The 26092-nt window shown below is 40.6% G+C and overlaps 1 protein-coding gene across 3 annotated transcripts in view; it reads left to right on the top strand.

The window, feature by feature from the left end:
• Window positions 1-26092, top strand: part of LOC140476939 (probable tRNA methyltransferase 9B) — a 78440-nt gene that overhangs the window by 29522 nt on the left and 22826 nt on the right. For 2 of the 3 annotated variants that reach the window (XM_072569914.1, XM_072569923.1), the window contains exons 4-5: window positions 3032-3205; window positions 5834-9239. In XM_072569914.1, the coding sequence (XP_072426015.1) occupies window positions 3032-3205; window positions 5834-6867 (1208 nt within the window). In that variant the 3' untranslated portion in view covers window positions 6868-9239. Of the gene's footprint in view, window positions 1-3031; window positions 3206-5833; window positions 9240-26092 lie in introns of those variants that run through there. The other variant, XM_072569934.1, reaches the window with a different exon arrangement.

A 26092-nucleotide genomic window follows, 5' to 3' on the forward strand; every position in this document is an offset into this window, starting at 1 on the left:
TGTCAGTTTGTCTCTCAAACTTTGGTGATTTATGGTTCAGTCCCTGTTGCTATGTGTTAGGGAATGAAGTTTACAGTCTTTGAAAATATTCAGCAAAGGTTTTTTAATTACTTGCCAATTTCCTCTTCCCCTTCTGGCATTCTGAATCCAACACCTCTCCTGATCTATCTGTGGACAGAGTTATCTGACCCATTCCTCTAATGAATGTTTCACAATTGTAATAAAGACAATGATACTTAAGGGAGTTCAAAGACCTTTACAGATGAACCAAATGCTGTTCATATCTAGCTTTCACACACTGTCAAATATGGGAGTTACTGGACTGTGTTTAAGAATATAGCTGATTTCTGTCTTACTAATTCAGGGACATGGTAGATGAGTTTAGCATTTCTATTGCTACCTTGGCTAAGATCAGTGAAGACTGAAAATTAAACATTGATGCTGCCTAATATGTATTGCCATTTTCAGCTGAACAATTACACAACTACAAATGGTAATTGCCAAAGGTCAGTGGGGAAACTATTCAGGCAGGTCTTGAAACAAAAGGAAATCAGATATGACCAGCCTGTAAAAACACCACAAAACCCACCTCATGCAGTAGCTTTGATTCATTATGGGAATCCATTTAGTTTGAAATTATGAAAATACTTTTGAATAAGTTACTGCAGCAAATAGTACTCCGTTTGTCTGAAGAAACAGTCTCCATGAACAATAGCACACAGAGCTCATTATTGAAACTGCATCAATGTTTTCTGGTTATAGCACAGTAAGTCCTCAGTCAAAATTCTATGAGCAGAGGATAGTTACATAAAAGTGATCTTTATAAAATCAAAGTTAAAAATCACACAACACTAGGTTATAGTCCAACAGGAACTGACTGATAAAGGTTGATCGAGTAGTGTGAACCAAAGTTAATTAAGATATAAGCTGTGCTACTTTCACAATGACAGACAAAGTTGTAACAAGGACTCACTATTTTTAAATTTCAACCCTCAAGATTTTTTTATTTTAATATTTTCACTTTTGGAAACTAGTGTTGCTTTGATTGGTAACAATATGTTTGTATTAATATTTCTCTAGGAATACACTGCAATCCAGCATTTGCTTTCAGATTTCATGATTTTATGAGCCAGCTGAAATGGACTGAATATTATCACACACCATTCTTGGCACCTCTTTCAATCATACACAGAGACCACTCTGCTTTAACTGACTGTGATTAATTTTATGGATGATGCGGAGGTGCTGATGTAGGATTGGGGTGGACAAAGTTAAAAATCACCCAACACCAGGTTATAGTCCAACAGGTTTAATTGGAAGTACTAGCTTTCGGAGCATGGCTCCTTCATCAGGTAGCTGTGGAGTACGATCATAAGACACAGAATTTATAGCAAAGGATCACAGTGTCGTGGATGCAACTGATATGATATATTGAACAAACCTAGATTGCTGTTAAGTCTTATTTAATCAATATATCATATCAGTTGCATGTATGACACTGTGCTCTTTTGCTATAAATTCTGTTTTATAATCCGGCTCCTCAGCTACCTGATGAAGGAACAGTACTCCAAAAGCTTATACTTCCAAATAAACCTGTTGGACTATAACCTAGTGTTGTGTGATTTTTAACTTTGATTTTATAAAGATCACTTTTATGTAACTATCCTCCACTCATAGAATTTTGACTGAGGACTTACTGTGCTATAACCAGAAAACATTGATGCAGTTTCAATAATGAGCTCTGTGTGCTATTGTTCATGGAGACTGTTTCTTCAGACAAACTGCGTAGACTATTTGCTGCAGTAACTTATTCAAAAGACCTGTTTTGCTGATTTAACAGACTCTTAAGACTTTCTTACACCTTGATCTGACTCAAATTCATTGGTTGTATCAGGAATGTCAATGGACACATTCCCTGAATTTTGTTTTCCAAACATATACCTAATTCAGAATATTTGTAACGGTGCATGCATAATTCAAATTGTACATTGCATCAATGCAGTGCAGATACACTTCTTACAGTAAAGTGCACTAGGTATCTCATAGACTTGCCATTTCAGATAATATTTGCAATGTGCATTTGCATTTCATGTCAAACATGTTCTGGTGCATAAGGCCAAACGTTTCTCCTGGTTTCCAGCCGTACTTGTACTATGGTGGAGACAATCGCCTTTCTCTGTTGAACTTAGCAACAGTTGCACAGGTTTTAGTGCATTTCGTAACGCGTTGTCCGTGTCCTTGGAATGTGCTTGTTTTCCAAACTTGTTATTGGCAGCTTTGCTAAAATAAATTACATGTCATAAGTTGTGTGAACCCTTTTCTTCTGCATCATTCCTAAAGCCGTACATTGTCTTTCTCAAACTCCCAGTCCTCATACGGTGTGAGATAAATGGAAACAATCTGGTATTTTCTCACCATTTTCAAATCTGGTTACTAACATATTAAACCTCTTGTGCAACAATTGAAGTTTACTTTCTTTTTAAAAAATTGGTTCCATGGTGGACCACGGTATTTGGCTGCTGTTTCTCACTAATTACTATTCTCTGTGTTTCTGTGTGTTCTTCCTTATGGCTCTAAGGAAACAACATATTATTAGGAACTCCTAGTCATAACTGAACAACTGTCCAAACCCCTGACTATAAAATTCTGTACTACTTTATCCACTATTTGTATAGTCTGCATGCCTGTCATTCTCCACTGGATTGCTCTGCTCTAAGTCTGTCACTGATGTTGGCCCAATTCCTGGTATCCCATAAAGACCTGCTTGCCAAACTCTCCACTCTCTGAACATCTTATGAGCAACGTGGCAGCAGTAACATTTCAAAGTTTTAATGAGATAACCTTTTATTAGCTTATGAGAGCAGTTCATTTGTGGGTGATGCACAGATGGAAAATCATTTTTCAGTCTGCATTCCCTGCTAGATGCACCAGATTGTGGTATACCCTTTGTATCATATTTAAACTTAATTCCTTTAAGTGTCATTGTAAGAAGCAATAAGCTGGCATTAATGGTGGTCTTTCTCTACTGCAGGTTGTGGAATTGGAAAGTATCTTAATGTTAACAGCCAGGCTTATAAGCTGGGCAGTGATTATTGCAGCCCCTTGGTGGAAATTGCCAAAAGACATGGACATGAAGTCCTGGTTTGTGATAACCTAATTCTTCCGTTCAGGGATCAGTGTTTTAATGCAATCATCTCTGTTGGAGGTAAGAGAAGAGATCACATGGTCATATACTAGAATATAAGACATAAGTGAGCTGATATCTTCTGATAACTTTTTTATCCAGCCATAGTGAGATTAATTTTTTATGCACTAAATATAGGAAAGTTGTAAATTCTTTATAAAGGGTATTCATGATTTTGATGTAGATTAGAGGGGTGGCCTGATTTTCCACTCCTTGTGTCCACTCACCCAGCACTACTGCATATTAAATAGATTGCATTGGGAGTGTGCTAACTGCTCCTCTACCTTTGTATTGGTGCCTTGCATTATTACATGGCTTGATTCTCATCGCCATGCCATTTGGTAGAGGCAGAGTCAAGAATACATCTGCAGATAGACCAGGCCTCTGTCACATCAGACAGAGGCCCCAAGTCTAGACTGTGTGCATGAAAAGGATGTCATAGCTGTGACTGTAGCTGCTTCTTCACTTGGCTTCTGGTCTGAGGAGTCCCAGGCACAATGCCTTGACCCAGTTTCATTTGGCACCACTGATATTGCTGCTCTGGGACTGTGCCTTTTGCAGGCAAGGAACTCCATCGATATAAGTAAACAACTGAAATCTTGGGTGAAGATTTTTTAAAAAGCAGTGAACTATTAAAATTGGATTGCCTCCCCAGATTCCCACAACCCCACTCAACAATTTTCCTGTCTGTCCTGTAAAAGTATTGAATGCACTCCAGGCAATGCAGAGAGTCATTATTGAAATCATCCTCCAATATGTGCAATTGTATAATATTGGCAAACACAGACTAGATTCCCTATAATAATAATAATCAAAAATATGTTCTGAAAATAAAGCTTTTTTAACTTTATTTAACATAAAAACTTACATACTTTAAGATGTATTGAGTTCATTAAATATATGATTTATATTTTATCATAACTTGGTTAAATTATCCTTAGGGTTAAGCCTTTTTTTTAAATAGCTGAAACCTGTGAGTTTTGTTTTTCATTTTAAAATGAAATCTTATTACAGTGAACCAAAAATTCACAAAGTTTAGGAATGCAAAGTAGATCAAGGCTGTATCTTAAAACTGATCCAAATTATATTTCATCAGGTTTATTTCAAATAAAACCTAATCAAATTCAATTTGAATACCAATGTAGTTGTTTCTTAGATAAAGGAGTGCTTGAGTTTGTATTTTGGGATTAGTGCTGCTAATTCTCGTTATTATGGACAGTGGTCCATTTTGCAATGGGAAAGTTGATCTTTAATAGATGTGCTGTTGTCAATATTTAGTTAGGGGTTAGGAAATGGTTTGCACCAATCAATAATTCACCCTCTTCTTTTGCATAATAACTACAACAAAATAGTGAATGCTGGAAATACACAGCTGCTCAAATGAAAACAAGTTAACACATCAGGTCGGAACTCTACAGTCAATCTCTCACTCTTTGACTGGGCAAAATGCAACTCCTTTGTGTGGTGAGAAGAAACTGGGACAAGGACCCCTTGTTCTTGTTCTCTGTCCCACTGTGTCAACCAAACTCAGGATCTCTGCTAATGCATGTAATTGAGTCAGTGCCTGGTCTAGGTGCATAATGAAATAGCAAAACATAATTTAAGCATTGGTTTGACCCCAGAAGGGCTTCCTGCCTGACCAGATTATTTATCGAATGGTTGAAGAGCTCCAAATCTGGCAGCTGAATGTGGTTATCTTGCCCATCCTAGTCAAATCATTAATCTGGTTTTGCATTGTGTTGTTGATTATGGAGTTTTGAACGAAGTAGCTAAGTCAGCAGTTCCCTCCTTTCACTATGCCCCAACTGTGTTCAATTCTCCAGATACCAAATAATTCCTCTGTCCTTATTTGTTCAAAAACTCAGCTTTCGACATGTTGGAGGTGAGGGAGGTGACTTCAAAGTAATGCTGCTTTTTGCTTTATGAGGTATGAGCTATTGCTAATACCCACCGACTATTCCATTAACTGGTTTGATCTCTTTATTTTTGAAATGCCAATGTAGGATTATTGACCGTATTAGTAACTCTCAATCCCTTATTGAGATGACAATGGTTGAAAGCATGTTATTTCTCACTTTTGACCACAATATTTTCACCAAGTTTTGGTTATAGATATGCAGCTTTTATATTTCAAAGATAATGCACTGAAATGCAAGTGGAAACATATTCAATAGTAACTTTCTAATGAAATTGAAAATGAGAAAAGTACGTTTGTAGAGCTGGGAGAAAAAGCAGCAGAATGGGATGAATTGGTTGAAATGTGTCAAATGACCAGCTTGATATGATCCTATAACATGCTTGGATCCATTGTACAAGAGGTGTGAAGTTTAATGCTGTCAGCATGTTTAGTAATGTTACTTATACTCCAAAGTGCTGATGAAATTGTTGAATGTTATTTTATAAATTAGTAGCTTGCAGCCATATATTCATGATGGAAGTATTCATATCTGTTTTAGGGTTTATGCATCTTGTCTATCAACTCAGTGATTATAGAATCAAATGATGCAAAAGCAGGCTATTTGGCTTATTGTATTTGCCTTATCAAAGCTACCAATTTAAACCCCTTCCCCTGTTCTTTCTCCATTGCCCTGGGAATGTTCTCCAATTGTGAAAATCATTATAAATGAACCCTATCATTTCTTATTATAGTGATTCACCATTTCTCAACAAAAGGCAGGCGTATACGAGCAATAAAAGAAATGACAAGGACTTTGCACCACAGAGGACAGATGATGATTTACGTGTGGGCAATGGAACAAAAACACCGCCACTTTGAAAAACAGGACATCTTTGTTCCTTGGAACCGATCCTTGTGTTCTCGACCGTCATCAGAGTCTAGTCAAGGCCACAACAAACCCATAACTGCGAACACAGTCAAAGCACAAGATAAAGATCAAATGAAAACAGATCCAACTGAGGCCAGTGCAAAGTTGTCTCTCAGGCAGGATCAACACACAATACTTTCATACAGAACTAACAACCACACCTTGTTAGAAAATTGCTGCTCCAGAATGTCTGAAGATCAAGAGCATCCATTTTACAAGAATCTAGGTAAGTCGTTTTGTTCATGGTTCTTTTCTAAATCTCTTGACGAGGCTGCAATGCAGACACATATTGATCACTTTAAATCAATGAGGAAATCACCAGAGGTCATCCACAAGTGGAGGAACAACGTACAGCCTGTGGGGAACTTGGGTTTACCTTCTAGGCACTGCAGCTTGGACGGGGATTGTCCACCATTAACGAAGAGAGACAGTTTTGAAGATGAAGTATTCACTGAAAATCCAAACCATAAAGAATCACAATGGTTAGAGAGCAGTTTGAAAGAGAAGCAAAGGAGCCATCAAAGTGAATCCTGTAGACAAGAGATCCTAAATCTATGTCAGGCTAACAGACAGATTTTTCAGAAAACTGATGAAGCAACAAGATCCAAGGAAAGTACAAGTTCTTTTAAGAGGACATCCACCACAGAGTCACCAGATTCTGGGATTGACAGTACCAGATCTGTGGCTTTGGATGATAAGCAGGAGGAATTTGCGGATGCTACAGAATTAATGAGATATTATCATGTCTTCAGGGAAGGAGAATTGGCTCAGCTAATTGAAGAGAATGTACAAGAACTTCGCATCCTCAATTCTTCTTATGATCATGGCAATTGGTGTATTATAGCAGAAAAAGAATGATGCGCACAGATTACAAACTGACAAACACGTTTTAATGCAGAAGCAAAAGTGGCAACTCTTTAATCTACTAAATTTTAATCGCACATTACAACCAGACCATTTGTAACTCCTATTATGCCCATGATAAGCACAATATTGAATATGTTAAACATTGATAATACTAAAAATTTATTACAATGCCCAGGTATTTGTGCAATTGAATTTGACAAATATAATTGGTCGGCATTTTCATCATATGTTCTCATGGGTGCAACTTGAATTGAAGCAAAGCATGAGTGCAGAAGGTGCTAACAGGTGCTTGGTATTATCATTACCATTTCCATTTTGGTTAGAGAATACATTTTAGGGCCAAGCAGTAACGTGTTATAAGGACATTGAAAAATACCATTTCACAAGGGCCAAGAGACTTTACACACCAACACTGATGTCACAATAACCCTGGTCTCAAGAGTTGCATAGGAGCAACATCCCTCCAATGCAGTGAGAATGCCACCTGGATCTCTTTCAGCACGTATTGCTGTCCCAGTTTGTTGCTTTATGATAAAAGCAAAATTGTGCAAATGCTGGTAATTGTATGATGATTGACGGTTAACTGCCAAACTTTGTTTAAATTGAAACCAGAAAAGTTGACTCTGATTGGTCAAGGCATTGTTCTGGGAAATTAACCAGAAAGCGGCTGCCTGCTGGTTTTTACTGAATTGAAGTAGGTAGCTTCCAGTATACACAAGTGTGTCACTTTGTAAGCCTGATTGACAATCTTAAATTGGTTGCCAGCACTATTCTTAGCACACTCATAATTATTTAGCAAATGCTGCCCAATTGTGGAATCACACTATGTTTTTCAGTTTTGCAAGCAGAATACTATTGGGTATTGTCAACATGTTGCCGGTTACGAACAGCCAAAAGAATAGATTATTTACTAAAATTAGCCAGTTTTTGGGATGTATGGCTTACCTATCTAGCATTATACCTGCACTGTCTGTTTCAGCAATACTCAAATTCAATCAATTGATTTGAATTCAATATTCAATTTGGTTGCATTGCTTGAGCCTATTGAAGCACAGTTCATTGACAATAAGTAACACAGGGTGAGATTGGTCATTAGAAGTGTTTTCTGATTTGCTCCCTGACTGCTGGCTAGTCTCAAGAGAGCACAATTCTTGGATTTCAATTTAATTTTCAAAGTCCACTTTGAATGTTAATTTTCATTCTAATCTCACCTCACCACAAAGCACACCAAAGCTGAGTATTACATGATCTGCATTGATAGATTTTTGTCTTAACTCACCCCCAACATAACAACATTGTGTAGAATACTCCTAACACCATGGTCGAGGAGAGATTAAAATTTAATACAATTTTCCTTCTTGAACTTTGTGGCAATATCCTCAACATGATATCAATACAATTTAGCAACTGCAATCCTTTAATAGATCCATACCCATGTATTCACAGTTGGAGGAATCTAATAATAATAATAATAATAATAAATATAAGATGGCCACATTTAATACCAGAAGGGAGTTCAGGAGAAATGCCTTTACCCAGACAATGATTAACATCTGAAGTGCACTACAGCAGAAAGTAGCTAAAGTGAATAGATGAATTCATTTAAAAGATAACTGATATGAGCGGTGGGCAGAAAGGAATGGAAGGATATGAAGGAGAGAGTTAATTGAAGAAGAATGGGAACAGGTTGATGCATACCATACAGACATTGACCAATTAGGCCATTTGGTGTGGTTTGATGATATAAATTCTACATAAATAATTCTGCAACAAATGTACAAATACTGCACAAGTCACTACAAACAATATTAGTGTATAAATATATTTAATAGGTTTGCATCTATATTTTAAAAATATGAAATAGACTCAAAATATAACCTCTCTTTAATTATTTCCAATATATAATATTGAACATAAAATTTTACTACAGAACAGATTGGTTTACACAATGATTAAAATTCATGATCAAAATGCACTGTATGAAGCCAACACCAGGAATGTGTCCTGCTTTGAAGCATTCCTACTAGCTCCTTTATTTAAGCAATATTTCTTTTCTCTGAAATGATGTTTCCTCATGCAGGTATCATTTGTCTTACACAGTCTAGATTCTGTTAGATTTTGTAAGAGTGTCAGGATAGATCAACATTTTTTCTCTGTCACCTACTTAGGAAAGGTTATTATTTCCAGAAACCAAATAATAGCATTGCAATATTTTGCAGTTTTAAGTAATAAGCATATTATAATTGATGTTGTGCTGATTTAGATTTTAGTTAGGTTCAAAATATTATAAGTAATAGTATACAAGTAGTATTTTGTAATTTTTCAGTACCTTTTAAAAATAAAAGATTAATTTTAACAAGTTACATATTTTTTCTCTTTTATTTCAGTTTAAAAGTCTCAGTTAATGCTGTTGTTTAAAGCCTCAAAAAATCCTTCCAGTGTTCAGCTTATGTACTGTGTGTAAAATGTGAACTGTTGGTGTTGGAATGCTACCTTGAAATATGAAAAAAATGCACCATCTGTAATTTTAATCAAGCCAATGTAACATATTATTTAACAAATTAATTCCATGAGGATACATTTATCCATAGTCAAAATGTTTTATAAACTGTCAAATAATTTGTCTTTGCCGTCTCATGCAAAGAATTCATTGACTTCATTCAGAGTCACTTTGGCAATGGCATCAGGAATCACACTCTGGATCAGATTTCGCAATTCCAATTACAGAATCACCCTTCCACAACAAATAATTTCCTCTCCACTCACTGAAATGGATATTCCACATCTTTTTTGAACAATCTGATAACAGTTACTGATGACTGATAGCCTGGGTTCACTAGAATTATACTGGGGCTTCAAAGGTTAAATTAAGCGGCCTTGTTTCAAAAACTCGTTTCCTATTGGCCTGGGTTCAAAACATTGAGTGATGAAACTGAGGTGTTTCAAACGATAAATCATATTGATAAATATGAACAATTAAATGGAAGTGAGGCACATATCGCTCATGAACTAATTGGCTAAGTCCCTTAGTCTTGTTCGTGTGTTTGAAATATGTAAAGCATCCGAGCACCAACTAATGAGAGTTTGAGGAACAAGTAATAATGTATGCTGATTGGACAAATTGTTAAACACTGATGTGATTGTAGGACCTCATTGACCTTTCTGTGATCAACAAGCCTGAATTGGCCATCAGTGTTCTGAGGTGAATGAAGTGAGTCTGCTGCTAATGGAATGATAAGATTCATAAAGAGAGTAAACATTTGATGGTCTTGCTTGCACAATTGCCTCACACATTTGGGAATGTAAACATAAGAAAGAAAGGCCCAAATTTGCTCTGGCCTTTATTGGTCAGTGCATTGAGTATAGGCATTGAAAGGTACAGGACATTGTTTAGGCCACATTTGGAATACTGTGTGCAGTTCTGGTGTCCCTGCTATAGGAAGGATGTTATGAAACTTGAAAGGTTTAAGAATAGGTTTACTAGGATGTTGCGAGGGTTGGAGGGTTTGAGCTATAGGGAGAGGCTGAATAGGCTGGGTCTGTTTTTCCTGCAGTATTGGAGGCCGAGAGGTGGCCTTATAGCGGTTTATAAAATCATGAACAACATGGATAGGGTTAATAGGCATGGTCTTTTCCCAGGGGTGGTGTAGTCCAAAACCAGAGGGCGTAGCCTTAAGGTGAGAAGCAAAAGATTTAAAAGACTTAAGGGACAACTTTTTCATGCAGAGGGTGGTGCGTGTAATGAATGAGCTGCCAGAAGAAGTGATGGAGGCGAGTACAATTACAAATTATAATATAAAAAGCATATGGATGAATATATGAATAGGAAGGGTTTAGAGGGATATAGGCCAAATGCTGACAAATGGGACTCAATTTATTTAGGATATCTGGTTGGTATGGATGAGTTTGACTGAAGGGTCTATTCCGTACTGTACATCTCTGTGACTCTGTGACTTTATGACCTGTGTAGTTGGAGTCAAATGTTGTTTGATAATATTCCTGTGAAGTGCCTTGTAATGCTTCACTATTTTAAAAGCCTTATATAAATACAAGCCTTTTTGCTGAAGTCCATCATTTCAGATGGATTTTATTGTGTTTCCCTCTCTCTAAAATTCAAGGTCAAGATTCTCTGATTCAATGTGACGATTTTTTGTATTACTCACGGGACATGGGCATCTCTGATTGATTGTGCTAAGTTTTATTGTCAATCCCTAGTTGCCCTTGTGAAGCTGGTGGTGAGCTGCCTTCTTGATCCGCTGTAGTCCACATGTTGTAGGTAGACCCACAGTGCCATTAGGGAGGGAATTCCAGGAACTCAATCCAGTGACCGTGAGGGAATGATGGCATATTTCTAAGTCAGGATGATGAGTGCCTTAGAAGGGAGTGTGCAGGCGGTGGTGTTCCTATATGTCTGCTGCCCTTGGGTTTTGAAATTGGAATAGTTTGGAAGATGCTGTCTCAGGATCTTTGGCAAATTTCTGAAGTGCATTTTGTAGGTAGTGTACACCGCTGCGACTGACAGTTGGTGCTGGAATGACTGAATGTTAATGGATGTGCTGCCAATCAAGTGGACTGCTTTGTTCTGGATAGTGTCAAGTTTCTTGAGAGTATTGTTGAAGCTGCACCGATCTTAGTAAATATCCCTGAGTTTTTGATGAAATATCTTGTCCAAGCCCTGCAGGGTTTTGCGATACCTTTCTCTCAGTTTATAAATCTGTAGTTGATGCATTATTGTTTCAATAAATACTTCAGCTGTATATGAGATCAATTAGTGAAACTTTCCCATCAATGTAAGCAATGGTGATAAAGTTGGAAAATACAGCAAGAATGAGAAGGTCTGACTCTCCTGCTACGGTTTCAATGGCTCAGTGAGAACTTTGCCAGTAATCTGTGAGGTTCCAGTTTCCAAGCATAAACATCTAGTTATTGGAGAGTCTCACCTCATTTCTGTGCAGTTTGCTATTCTGTCAGTTACCCATGAGAAACTAGATAGTGCCGACTCCTGACTTGGAAGTCAGAATGATTAACTAGTGATTGCAATTTCCTGAAGTCTTTCTCTATTCTTTCATGTTGGAGATCATCCCCCAACATCTCACTGTATACTCTACAGGCGGCAACTGCCTACACCTTCCATCCGCAGAAGGTAATGTTGGCAAAGCTCCAGCCTCATCATAACAGTCTGGCATGTCTCAGAATAACTAATGGTATGATTTACTACTCTGCCTTTTCCGTCATTCCAAAATGTAGCAGTGGGCCTCTTTGCACGTGCATGCCCTCGAAGTCACCTGTGGGTGGCACTTATGGCATTTGCAGCCTGTCCAACAATGTGTATCAGAAATCTTGGCCAGAAACAATCCTGACCAAGATAGTAATCCCTACAAATTAATCCTAGGACTCTCCATGAAGCATAGGTGACATTTAAAAGCTCACATTGGTTAACAATTCCCAAAGGGAAAAAGTGATCAAAGTCAAGAGTGTGGTGCTGGAAAAGCACAGCAGGTCAGGCAGCATCCGAGAAGCAGGAGAATCAGTGTTTCAGGCATAAGCCATTCATCAGGAATGAGCACAGGAATTGATACCAATTCCCAAATACAATCCAAAGGCGTCATCAGCAGTACAAGGGCACAGAGCTGCTTTCCTCTCACACTGAATTATAAATATATGATAACACACTCTTATATGAAATGATATGCTCCAAGTAGTTGGACTGTTCCATATCTCCTGTCCTTCGTGGAGAAATTTATGAAGAAAAACACCTTTGACCACAAGTCCATCAGGAAGTGGTCAGCACGTAGTGTCCTTGAGACCCTTCAGGAAAAGGAGAGGGCGGATCCTATCGAGCGGTTCCCTGAGCAGACTGTCAAAGTCATTTGGCAGAATGCCTCATCGCCAGAACTTTCCAACAGTACCAAGACATGGCTTGGCTGGCGGTGAGCAGGGCTCTGAATGTGAGATCCTTTATGCATGCCCGGACTCTCTGCTGCACCGCATGCTGCCCTTGAAGCGGCTATGGACGGGACGAGGCTGTCATACACTTCCTTCTGGAATGTGCCTATGCAAAGGAAATCTGGAGAGGAATGCAGTGGTGTTTGTCATGGTTCGTCCTGAGCAGCTCTGTGACATGCTCTATGGTCTGTTCCCTGGGATGCACACCGAGACGAACATCAACTGTGCCTGGAGGATCATCAACTCAGTGGAAGACGCTCTTTGGGTGGTCCGAAACTTGTTGATCTTCCAGCTGAAGGAGTTGACCCCAACTGAGTGTTGCAGGCTGGGTCATTCCAAGGTCCAGGACTACGTGTTAAGGGATGCGCTGAAGCTTGGGGTAGCTGCCGCCAAGGCGCGGTGCGGAAAGACCACCGTGTAATGTCTGCCTACCTAAGAACAGGGGCCCACTCAGTAACTGGGCCCCGCTGATGCCTCAGTAGAACACCTGGATGGTCAGTGTCCAGACTTGTATATATGAATGATTAATTCCGATCTCTGTATATAAAGAAATGCAATGTGTGCATAAGAATGGCATGACCAATTGTATAGATATCAAACTAATTTTATGAATAAAATATATTCTTGAAATTAAAAAAAAGATCTGTTTCTTGGAGGATTTGGTGGTTGGAAAATGCAAGATGTTAGTAACATTTGTGCAACAGGCTCTGTGTTTTATACATGAAAACAAAGTCTAATCTGTTGGAGGTCCATGTAAAAGCATCTCATAGCCCTCCTTGTCAGAAGTCTCCATCTCTTATTGCATCAACACCTATTGTTAAACATTGTTTGATTTACCCCTTTTTCTTCTTGTTGCTGTCCCTTACTGAAGTTGGCTGAAGGGTATTCCCTAAACATTGTTTTTTTGCATTCCAACTTTTGAAATGAACACAGTGAAACGTTTTAGGATGAAATCAAAGGTAGTGATTATGAAGAAAACATTTAAATTGTTGGGGAATTGATTCACTACTCTATTCATACATACAAGCATTCAGGAAATTGAAAGGAAATGAGAAGAGACAGGCTATAAATCACACATTTTGGTAATTAGTAAGAGGCACTAAAAATAAATCACAACTTCTTGGAGATTAATGTCCAATAATAAGTTCTGGTAGTGAGCTGAGCCAAGTACTGTTCTCTCCTTCAAGGGGCTAATTGGAAGATCATTAAGCCAAAGATATAGCCTTATTTCTCTCATTTGAACTTCCATTGCAGTGTGATAAGATGAGATAACTGTAAAAACAATTGCTCCTGTTTTTAGAAACATAGAAGGTAAGAGCACGATTAGGCCAATCAACCCCTCGATTCTGCTCCACCATTCAAGATGATTATGGCCAATCATCAAGCTCAACAGCCTACACTCACCACCACCCCCTTCCCCCCCCCACCCTCCCCCACCCCCGCCATTTCCCTTGATTCCTTTAGCCACAAGCAATATTGACCTCCTCCTTGAAAACAGAAAATGTTTTGTCTTCAGCCACTTTCTGTGGTAGCAAGTTCTACAGGCTCGCCATTCTCTGGGGGAAGAAATTTCTCCTCATCTCATTTGGTTCTGGGCTCCTCCACCATAGAGAACATCTTAATCTGTCTAGTCCTATTAGAATTTTATAGGTTTCTATTAGATCTCCCCTCATTCTTATAAACACCAATGAATAAATCTTAACCAAGTGAAATTTTCCTCATAAGCCAATCCTGCCATTCCAGAAATATATTTGATAAACTTTTGTTGCACTCCCTCTAAAGCAAGAACATTATAACTGGATCATGGCCCAATGATATTATCACGAGACTATTAATCCAGAGACCCAGGGGAATTCAATAATAATCTGAAAATAAGATCTGTTGATGACCATGAAACCAATGCCAATTGTCAGGAAAAACCCATCTGGTTCACTAATGTCCTTTAGGGAAGGAAATCTGTCATCCTTTCCTGACCTAGACAGGCAGGAGGCTGGAAGAAAATATCAGCATCAGGAGGTGCTGAAGTTGACATTTTGGTTGTAACCATTCTTCAGGACTGAGAGTGGGTATGGGAGGAGCTGCAGATAAAGTGGGAGGCTGTCTTCACCTATCCCTACTTCACCACCCTGCACCCCACAACCACCCCGGTCCCAAAGAAGGGTTACACCCAAAATGTTGACTTCTGCACCTTCTGATGCTGCCTGGCTCGCTGTGTTCTTCCATCCTCCTGCCTGTCTAAATTGGATTCCAGTATCTGCAGTTTTTTTTTAGTTTCTAATCCTCTCCTGATCTGGTCTACATATGACTCCAAACTCAAAACAATGTGGTTGACTGTTAGCTATCTTCTGGGCAATTAGGGATGGGCAATAAATGCTCACATCCTGTGAAGGAAGAAATAAAAAAACTTGCTCAGATAAGGAGATCAAAACTGCACACAACATGGCAGACTGGTCAAAAAAGTAAAAGCCCATGGGAATACAGGGTAATGTGTTGAATTGAATCCAAATTTGGCTTAGTAACAGAAAACAAAGAGCAATGGTCAATGGCTGGCCTTGTGAATAGAAAGCTGTTCTATGTGATGTTCCGCAGAGCTTGGTGTTGGGATCCTACCTGTTCATTTTATACATTAACAATTTGGATGTGAACATAAAGGGGACAATTGGGAAATTTGGCAGATGACCCAAATTTTGGCCATATAGTGGACAGCATAAAGAATAACTGTAAGCTCCAAAATGCTATCGATGAGTTGGCGGAGAGGGCAGAAAAGTGGCAAGTGTGAGGTGATGCATTTAGGGAGGTCAAATAGTAAAAAGGAATACACAATTATTGGGAATATACTGAGAGGTTCTGGATGTAGGTTTGCTCGCTGAGCTGGAAGGTTCATTTTCAGACATTGCATCACCATATTAGTTAACATCTTCAGTGAATCTCCAAATGAAGCATTCACACAGGTGTAGCCTGCTTTCTATTCATGTTTGAGTTTCCTAGGGTCGGTGATGTCATTTCCTGTGGTGACATCATTTCCCATGGTGATGTCATTTCCGGGTCTTTTTCTCAGGGTGTGGTAAATGGGATCCAAGTCAATGTGTTTGCTGATAGAGTTCCGGTTGGAGTGCCATACTTCTAGGAATTCTCGTGCATGTCTCTGTTTGGCTTGAGGTGGATGAATGTGTTGTCCCAGTTGAAGTGGTGTCCTTCCTCATCCGTATATAAGGATACTAGCGAGAGATGGTCATGTCTTTTTGTGGCTAGTTGATGTTCTTGTATCCTGGTGGCTAGTTTTCTGCCTTTTTGTCCAATGTAGTGCATGTTACAGTTCTTGCACAGTATTTTACAAATGACATTAGTCAAATTTCTCAAAACCCGCTAATATACTGAGAAGGATAGATGAAGTGAGAGATCTTGATGTGCAAGTAAACAGATCCCTAAAGGTAGCAGTACAAGTAGACAAGATTCTAAAAACACATATAGAATGCTCTCCTTCATTGGCAAAAGTGGAGATATAATGAGGATGAAATTGTAAAAGACACTGGTGAGGCCATAGCTGGAGCATTGTGTGTAGTTCTAGTCACCACATTCCAGGAAGAATATAATTGCTCAGGAAAGAATGCAGAGAAAATTTACTGGAATGTTGCCAGGGTCAGAGAATTACCATTACATGGAGAGATTGAAGAGTTTGAGGCTGTTTTCCTTGGAACAGAGAAGGCTGAGAGGTGATGTGGTTGAGGTCTACGAAATTGTGAGCGGTAGAGATAGAGTAGACAGGAGGAACCTGTTTACCGTGGCAGAGAGTTCAAAATCTAGGCATCATAGATTCAAGATAGATTCAAGCTGAGTGGTGGAAGGATTTCAGGGGCTGTGAAAAAAAAAGCAGTTTTAAGCAGAGGGTGATGGGCTTTTGGAATTCATTTCTGAGGTGATGGTGGAGGCAGACACCCTCGATTCCTTTAAAAAATACTTGGATCTACACGTTTAAGTTCTGTAAGCTGCTGGGCAATGAGTCATGTACAGGGGGATGGCATTAGAAAGGGAATCTAGGTGTCTTAGGGTGCATTGACAAGATGGTCGAATGGCCCCTATCTGTCCTGCATCATTTCTGTGGTTCTAGGTGTGTCCTCCCCAATGCCCTGACATCCTTTTTCCTGTACTCAAATCCTCTCACTATGAAGGCCAACATGCTGTTTGCAGTCTTTATCACCTGCTACACCTGCATGCTAACTTTCAGTGATTGGTGCACTAGGACACCCAGGCCTTGTTGAACATTCCCCTCTCTCAATTCACAGCCATTCAGTTAATAATCTACCTTCCTATTTTTGCCACTAAAGTGGATGACCTCGCACTTAATATTTTACTGCATGCCATGCATTTTCCCACTCACTCAGCTTGTCCAAATCACACCTCAACGTCTCAGCATCCTCCCCACAGCTTACCGTTCCACCCAGGTTTGAGTCAGCTGCAATTCTTGAGATGTTACATTTAATTCCCTCATCTGAATCACCCACATATATTGTCAATAGCTGGGGTCCTAGCACCAATCATTATCACTGCCTGCTATTCAGAAAAAGACCCATTTATTCCAACTCTTCATTTCCTGTCTGCTAATCAGTTTTCTCTCCATCTCAAAGTACTTTCATTTTACACATTAATCTCTTAGATGGGACTTTGTCAAAAAGCCTTTTGGAAGTCTAAATAAGCCCACATCCACTGTCTCACTCAAAGCTCTACTCAAAGCTCTCAGTGGGTGGCACGGTGGTTAGCACTGCTGCCTCCCAGTGCCAGAGACCCGGGTTCAATTCCTGCCTCAGGCGACTGACTGTGTGGAGTTTGCACGTTCTCCCCATGTCTGCGTGGGTTTCCTCCCACAGTCCAAAGGATGTGCAGGTCAGGTGAATTGGCCATGCTAAATTGCCCGTAGTGTTAGGTAAGGGGTAAATGTAGGGCTATGGGTGGGTTATGCTTTGGTGGGTCGGTGTGGACTTGTTGGGCCGAAGGGCCTGTTTCCACACTGTAATGTAATCTAATCTAGTTATGTCCTGGAAGAATTCCATCACATAGAACAAACAGAACAGTAACAGTACAGGAGCAGGCCCTTCTGTGCCAACCAGAATGCCATTCTAAACTAATCCCATCTGTCTACACATGGTCTGTATTCTTCTATCCTCTGCCTGTACATATGTCTACCTTAATTCCTGCTGAAGGGCTTTTGCCCAAAATGTTGATTCTCCTGCTCCTTGGATACTGCCTGACCTGCTGTGCTTTTCCAGCACCACTCTAATCTAGACTCTCATTTCCAGCATCTGCAGTCCTCACTTTTGCCATATGTCTACCTAAATCCCTCTTAAACTTTGCTGTTGTCTCTGAATCTACCACCTCCCTAAAAAACTTGTCTCACAATTTTAGATTAGATTCCCTACAGTGTGGAAACAGGCCCTTCGGCCCAACCAGTCCACACTGACCCTCCGAAGAGTAACCCACCCAGACCCATTTCCCTCTGACTAATGCACCTAACATTATGGGCAATTTAGAGTGGCCAATTCACCTGACCTGCACATCTTTGGAGTGTGGGAGGAAACCGGAGCAAACCCACGCAGACACAGAGAGAATGTGCAAACTCCACACAGACAGTTACCCAAGGCTGGAATCAAACCTGGGATCCTGGTGCTGTCAGGCAGCAGTGCTAACCACTGAGCCACCCAATTTTCCTTAACCTTACCCTCTCTCACCTTAAACCTGTGTTCCCTAGAATTTGACATTTCCACTCTGGGAAAAAGACTCTGACTAGTCACCATATCATATATTATTATTGTATATTATTGTATTGCCTCTCATTATTGTATATACTTCAATCAGGTTAGCCTTCAGCCTTCAATGCTCGAATGAAAACAATCCAAGATTGTCCAACCTGTCCTTATAGCTAATACACTCTAATCTAACTAAACTTCTTTTGCACTCTCTCCACATCGTTGCTATTGTGTGACAACTGGAACTGCACACAATACTCAAAAACTGGCCTAATTGTGGTTTTATACATGTTTTGCCAAATTTTATACTCAATGCGTTGACTGATGAAGGCTTGAAGACCGTTCCCTTATCCATTTATACTGGCAATTTCAGGGAGCTATGGGCTTCTAGATTTGTTAAGCATGATGTCCCTTTTGTAAATCCATGTTTACTGTCTCTGATTTGACCATTGTTTTCTATGTGCTCTGTTATAGAATTTTTGTAAATGGATTTATGGAGCTTCCCCAATATCAATGTCAATCTGACTGGTTTATAATTCCCTGTTTTCTCTCTACCTTCCTTTTTTAAACAGTGCAGTTACATTAATTATCCTCCAGTCTGTATAAATTGTTTCAAGGTCTAAAAAAACTTGGACAATCATTAGATCCACTATTTCTAAGACTACTTCCTTAACTACTCTGGGATGTAAATTATCAGACAGATTAAGCAGAATGAGTCTTTATGTTATCCTCTGTCCAGAGCTGGTTGGAGGCAGACAGTTAATTTCTGAATCATTTGGTTTAGTTTTAGCTGGAATGTCCATATAATTCACGGGCTCAGACATTTCTGGAAATGCAGTCCACAACCAACGGGTGAATAGAAAAAAACTAGAGGTGTAGAAATTGAGCCCTGCAGTGATTTACAGCACTTTCTGGCATGGAGTTCCCACCCAGACCCATTGGTCATGGACTGTCCATCAGACTCACACAGACAGTGGCGGCTTCCCTTAAGAGACACAGTTTTCTCTAGCATTCACACTTTGCCATCTGCAGGTAATTCATGCAACTACAGAACATGTAGGTATGTGGCACAAGCTGGTGTCAGGCTGTCTCCTGATGGTGTTCCCATCACGTCCTCCTGCTGCTGCCTGTGTGGCCAAGGTGTGCACCGTGTGCCATTTCTGCTGCTCTGGTATTGACATCTCCAGAGACTGGTATACCTGCCTCTGCACTTCTTCTCCATCACTTAGATCCTGTAGTCAGTTTGACTTATGGATGACATCTCATTTACTGGCTACTGTCTTTGGAAGGAATACCCAAAGCCCTTCTGAGCTACCCTTTTCCATTGTCAGTTTGTTGACCAGCTCCTTGTGTTCAACAAACATCTCCATTCTGACGGAAAGGAACTCTACAATGGCTGTCCTACTCAAAACCTAAAGCCTGGACTGGCTATCGGCACTTTCGAATGACTAGAGACCTGATGGTCCCTGTGATTCATGGTGCACCGTTAAATTTGGAAGGCACCTGGACTACACCTCCTCCTAACCCCCCTCCAGCAAGTATATGATCCCATGCTCCCATTTTCCCATGCTTCCAGGATGAGCAATTCCACACCAGGACATCCCAGATGACCTCCAAATTCAAGGAACATAATATCCCTTCCTGCCATGATCAACAATGCCCTCAACCACATCTCCTCTATTTCCCGCACCTCTACCCTCATACAAAACTATTTCCCCCGCCCCCAACCATCACAAAAATATAGTCCCCCTGGTCCTCACTTTCCACCCCACTAATCTCCAAATCCAGCGTATCATCCTTCACCATTTTTGCCACCTGCAGTCTGACCTGATCACCGCAATGATATTTCACTGCCCATCCCTATCCTGTATTCATAGGGACCGTTTTCTCTGCAACTCCCTCATTAGGTCCATGCTCCCCATTAACATCTCCTCCACACCAGGCATCTTCCCCTGTGGCCACACAAGGTGCAAAGCCTGTTCCCCCCACCCCACACACCTCCCCCCTCACCTCCTCCAGGGCACCAAACAATCATTCCTCATCCGGCAGAGATTCATCTGCATTTCCTCCAACCTGATTTACTGCATCCGTTGCTCCCTGTGTGGTCTTATCTACACCGGAGAGAACCAATGCAAACTCGGGAACTAGTTCAGGGAGCATCGAAGGTCTGTATGCTCCAATCAACCCCACCTTCTGGTTGCCAGTCATTTCAACTCCACTTCCCACTTCCCCACCAAATGTCCATCCTGAGCCTCCTCCACCATCAAAATAAAGCCACGTGCAAGTTGGAGGAAGAACATCCCACCTTCCACCTTCTGAGCTTACAACCATATGGCCTTAACATAGAACAGGCGGCACAGTGGCACACTGGTTAGCACTGCTGCCTCACAGTGCCAGAGATCCGGGTTCAATTCCCCACCTCAGGTAACTGTCTGTGTGGAGTTTGCACATTCTCCCCGTGTCTGTGTGGGTTTCCTCCCACAGTCCAAAAAATGTGCAGGTTAGGTGAATTGGCCATGCTAAATTGTCCGTAGTGTTAGGTGAAGGGGTAAATGTAGGGGAATGGGTCTGGGTGGGTTGCGCTTCGGCAGGTCCGTATGGACTTGTTGGGCCGAAGGGCCTGTTTCCACACTGTAAGTAATCTAATCTAATCTAACTTGGGGTGGACCTGTTTCAGATCGAGAATTGCATAATAAAGCAGAGTAAATGAGTAATGTCACAGTAAGAGTTCCTCTGGGAAACTAGGAATAAAATGGAATTCAAAGGGATGATGAAGTTTTAAGTGAGAGGGGAAGATATAAAAGAGACCTAAGGGGCAACGTTTTCATGCAGAGGGTGATACGTGTATGGAATGAGCTGCCAGAGGAAGTGGTGGAGGTTGGTACAATTGCAACATTTAAGAGGCATTTGGATGGGTATATGAATAGGAAGGGTTTGGAGGGATATGGGCTGGGTGCTGGCAGGTGGGACTAGATTGGGTTGGGCTATCTGGTCGGCATGGATGGGTTGGACTGAAGGGTCTGTTTCCATGCTGTACATCTCTATGACTCTAATTCACCAGCTTCCAAATCTCCCCAACCCTCTCACCTCATCCACGATACAGCCCTCTTGACCTGACCTAACCTGTCCATCTTCCTCTCCAACTATCTACTCCATCCTTCCATTGATCTGTCACAATCACCTACCTGCATCCATCTGCTGCCATTCCACCCACCATACCCCCAGTCCCACTCCCTCCATTTATTTCTCAGCCCCCTTCTCCCTCCTCCAGTCCTGATGAGAGGTTCAGACCTGAAACAGCAACTCCCTGCTCCTCCGATGCTGCTTGACCCGTTGTGCTTTTTTCAGCTCCACACTTTATCCACTCTGACTTTCTAGCATCTGCAGTCCTCACTATCTCCAAATATTTAATTCTTTTCAGAGAAATGTTAATTCAACATGCTGACTGCTATAATGAGCTCAGAGATTTTCCTGCAGCTCCCATTTGCTGTTTTGCTGTTTTCCTATTGCCTGTATAATCCAACCCAGACATCCAAGTATCAGGCTCCTAAACCACAATCCCCCATGGGATTCTATCGCTTTCCCACAGACAATTCCACCCAATAAATCCTAAAAACTCTTTCAATTCAATAGCCTCAGGGTTTGAGAAAGTTTTGCTTTGAATCAGTACCAAGTTTCTTATTAAGTAATTAAAATAAATAACTCAATTACGTTTAGTCATGGAACTAACTTGGAAACAAGCAGACAGAAAAATAAGCTGGAAAAGGATTTACAGCATAAGAACAGTTGGGAATTTCTGCCCTAGAGGATGACACTGCTGCATCTTGACAGGAGATTAGAGCAGACTCAATCTACACTGCCTGGAGGATAAGAACAGATGCTGAAGAAGATGAAATTATTTGAAAGATGTGAATGTGGCTTCCTGTGTGCTATCACAGAATTAGTCCCAATGGGTATTTTCAGCCATACATTTGTCCTCTTTTTTGATTTACACTTCCTGGATGTAGCTGACTGCTTTATTTTTGTTGATCTTACCCTATTACTTATTTCTTCGCCTTCCCATAACCATTCACGATACTTTGATATTTTATTTTAGCTCTCTAAGCCAGGGACATTCCTCTTGGAATTCAGCTTTTCCCAGACATCTGAAAGTTGAGATACTCTATGCAGGCAGATTTCCCTTATTTGAAGTGATACAGACATTGTTCTCACATTCCCTAGGTATACAGGATTACCAACTCTACCACAGCTTCTTGGCTATGCCAACGATGCAATGGTGTAATTAACGCTTTACAAGGCTTGCCTATCTCAACAATATGATGGTGTCATCCTGATGTACAAACAGAAACGTGAAATGCTCATGTTTAAAAACAGAACAAAGACGTATGTTTGTCTGAAGGCTTAGAATGGACGAGAAGCAAGTGGAGAACAGACAATTTCTGGGCCAATTATCTGATGCATGTATTTTGGTGAGTAGTTTCCTATTCGAGCTGAAAATGTGTTGCTGGAAAAGCACAGCAGGTCAGGCAGCATCCAAGGAACAGGAGAATCGATGTTTCGGGCATAAGCCCTTCTTCAGACTTATGATTCGTGAAGAAGGGCTTATGCCCAAAATGTCGATTCTCCTGCTCCTTGGATGCTGCCTGACCTGCTGCGCTTTTCCAGCAACACATTTTCAGCTCTGATCTCCAGCATCTGCAGTCCTCACTTTCTCCTAGTAGTTTCCTATTGTCAGCTTCCTTAACCTATGCCACCTTCTCTGGTATCTGTTTCAGGATTCGGCAGGTAGAATACATCATGTGGAAATGTAATACTGCCTGCTCCCAAGGTGATATTCTGATGTCTTCTCAAGAAACATTAAGCCGAGCCACTCATATTACATTCATTCATTTCAGCAGCACATTCACTCTCTCACCACTTTAGTAAGATTAAGCCTTATCTGCTGAATTTCTAAAAACTTGGACCTATAAGGTCCCTAAACAAATTGAGAAGGACCTTCACTATGAGTGAGATTTCAAGGCTACAATCCAATGACAAGCTTCATCACGTTTCAGAGAATTTCTGTGTAGCAGGCAGAATCGAAACAAAGTGATTTGAATACTTTGGGCATGAATTCCTTTGAATTTGGTTTCTCAGTTCTTCCTTAGTTACACCACAAAAATGATGCAAAAAATCTACAGCTGTCCTTATTTGGTTGGTCAGGTCATTCAATGATTACAAACAGGTTCAAAACATTAAAAAGAGCAGCTAAATGTGAGGGAAGTTGGATAAATTCATAGAAAGTTAAATGCAATTTTGTATTTTAGAATAAGGCTTCAGAATTGAAAATAAAAATTGAGATTTAAAGTATGTGCTCCTTTTTACACTGCTGCATGAAGTCAAGATCTACCACAAATAATGGAAGTGGTCATTCGTAACTAATATTTAAGATCTGTTTCATTGTGCTCATACTGTCATCTAGTGACCATTCTAGGACTTGCGGGTTAACTTTAATTGCAGAAAAGCTTTCAATATAAATGCTTAGAAAGTTACAAAGAGATGTAAATCTTATCAAGGGATGTAAAAAAGATAACTATTTATTACACAAGGTATGAGTATGGCCAATCACTATTTTTAATTTTTCTTACATTACTGTAAACCATAATATGCCTTTACTGCCAGGTATTTAAACACCAGAACTCTGTGGAAAGCTAGAGAAGTGATTGCTGGGCCTCTTGCTGAGATATTTGCATCATCGATAGTCACAGGTGAGGTGCCAGAAGACTGGAGGTTGGCTAATGTGGTGCCACTGTTTAAGAAGAGTGGTAAGGACAAGCCAGGCAACTATATACCAGTGAGCCTGACGTCGATGATGGGCAAGTTGTTGGAGGGAATCCTGAGTGACAGGATGTACATGTATTGAAAAGGCAAGGACTGATTAAGGGATAGTCAACATGGCTTTGTGTGTGGGAAATCCTGTCTCACAAACTTGATTGAGTTTTTTAAACAAGTAGCAAAGAGGATTGATGAGGGCAGAGCAGTAGATGTGATCTATATGAACTCAGTAAGGTGTTCAACAAGTTTCCCCATGGGAGACTGATTAGCAAGGTTAGACCTCGTGGAATACAGGGAGAATTAGCCATTTGGATGCAGAACTGGCTCAAAGGTAGAAGACAGAGGGTGGAGGTGGAGGGTTGTTTTTCAGACTGGAGGCCTGTGTCCAGTCGAGTGCCACAAGGATCGGTGCTGGGCCCTCTACTTTTTGTCATTCACATAAATGATTTGGATGTGAGCATAAGAGGTACAGTTAGTAAGTTTGCAGATGACACCAAAATTGGAGGTGTAGTGAACAGCGAGGAAGATTACCTCAGATTTGAACAGGATCTTGATCCGATGGGCCAATGGGCTGAGAAGTGGCAGATGGAGTTTAATTCAAATAAATGAGAGGTGTTGCATTTTGGGAAAGCAAATCTGAGCAGGACTTATACACTTAATGGTAAGGTGCTAGGGAGTTTTGCTGAACAAAGAGACCTTGGAGTGCAGGTTCATAGCTCCTTGAAAGTGGAATCACAGGTAGATAGGATAGTGAAGAAGGCGTTTGGTATGCTTTCCTTTATTGGTCAGAGTATTGAGTACAGGAGTTGGGAGGTCATGTTGTGGCTGTACAGGACATTGGTTCAGCCACTCTTGGAATATTGTGTGCAGTTCTGGTGTTCTTCCAGTTGGAAGGATGTTGTGAAAATTGAAAGGGTTCAGAAAAGATTTACAAGGATGTTGCCAGAGTTGAAGGATTTGATTTATAGGGAGAGGTTGAATAAGCTGGGGCTGTTTTCCCTGGAGCGTTGGAGGCTGAGGGGTTGACCTTATGAAGGTTTATAAAATCATGACGGGCATGGATAGGATGAATAGACAAAGTCTTTTCCCTGGGGTCGGGGAGTCCAGAACTAGAGGGCATAGGTTTAGGGTGAGAGGGGAAAGACATAAAAGAGACCTACGGGCAACGTTTTCATGCAGAAGGTGGTGCATGTATGGAATGAACTGCCAGAGGAAGTGGTGGAGACTGGTACAATTGCAACATTTTAAAGGCATCTGGATGGGTATATGAATAGGAAGGGGTTGGAGCAATATGGGCCGGGTGCTGGCAGGTGGGACAAAATTGGGTTGGGATATCTGGTCAGCATGGATGGGTTGGACTGAAGGGTCTGTTTCCATGCTGTACATCTCTACGACTCTATGACTCTAAATGTTTCGAGACTCTGGATGATGATAACCCTTGTCAATGTATGTGACTTTATCAGAAAACGCCCAAAAGACCATAAGACCACAAAACTACAAGATAGAGGAGCGGAATTAGGCCATTTGGCCCATCGAGTCTGCTCCACTATTCAATCATTGCTGAAATGTTTCTCAACCCCATTCTCCTGCCTTCCCCCTGTAACCTTTAATCCCCTTACTAATCAAGAACTCATCTACCTCTGTCTTAAATTTTTGCCATCCAGTTATCACTTGATTTCTTTGTTTTCATGGGCAGAATGAGTAGGGTTTTCATG

The sequence above is a fragment of the Chiloscyllium punctatum genome, chromosome 1 (genome assembly GCF_047496795.1).
Source record: "Chiloscyllium punctatum isolate Juve2018m chromosome 1, sChiPun1.3, whole genome shotgun sequence".
Lineage (NCBI taxonomy): Eukaryota > Metazoa > Chordata > Chondrichthyes > Orectolobiformes > Hemiscylliidae > Chiloscyllium > Chiloscyllium punctatum.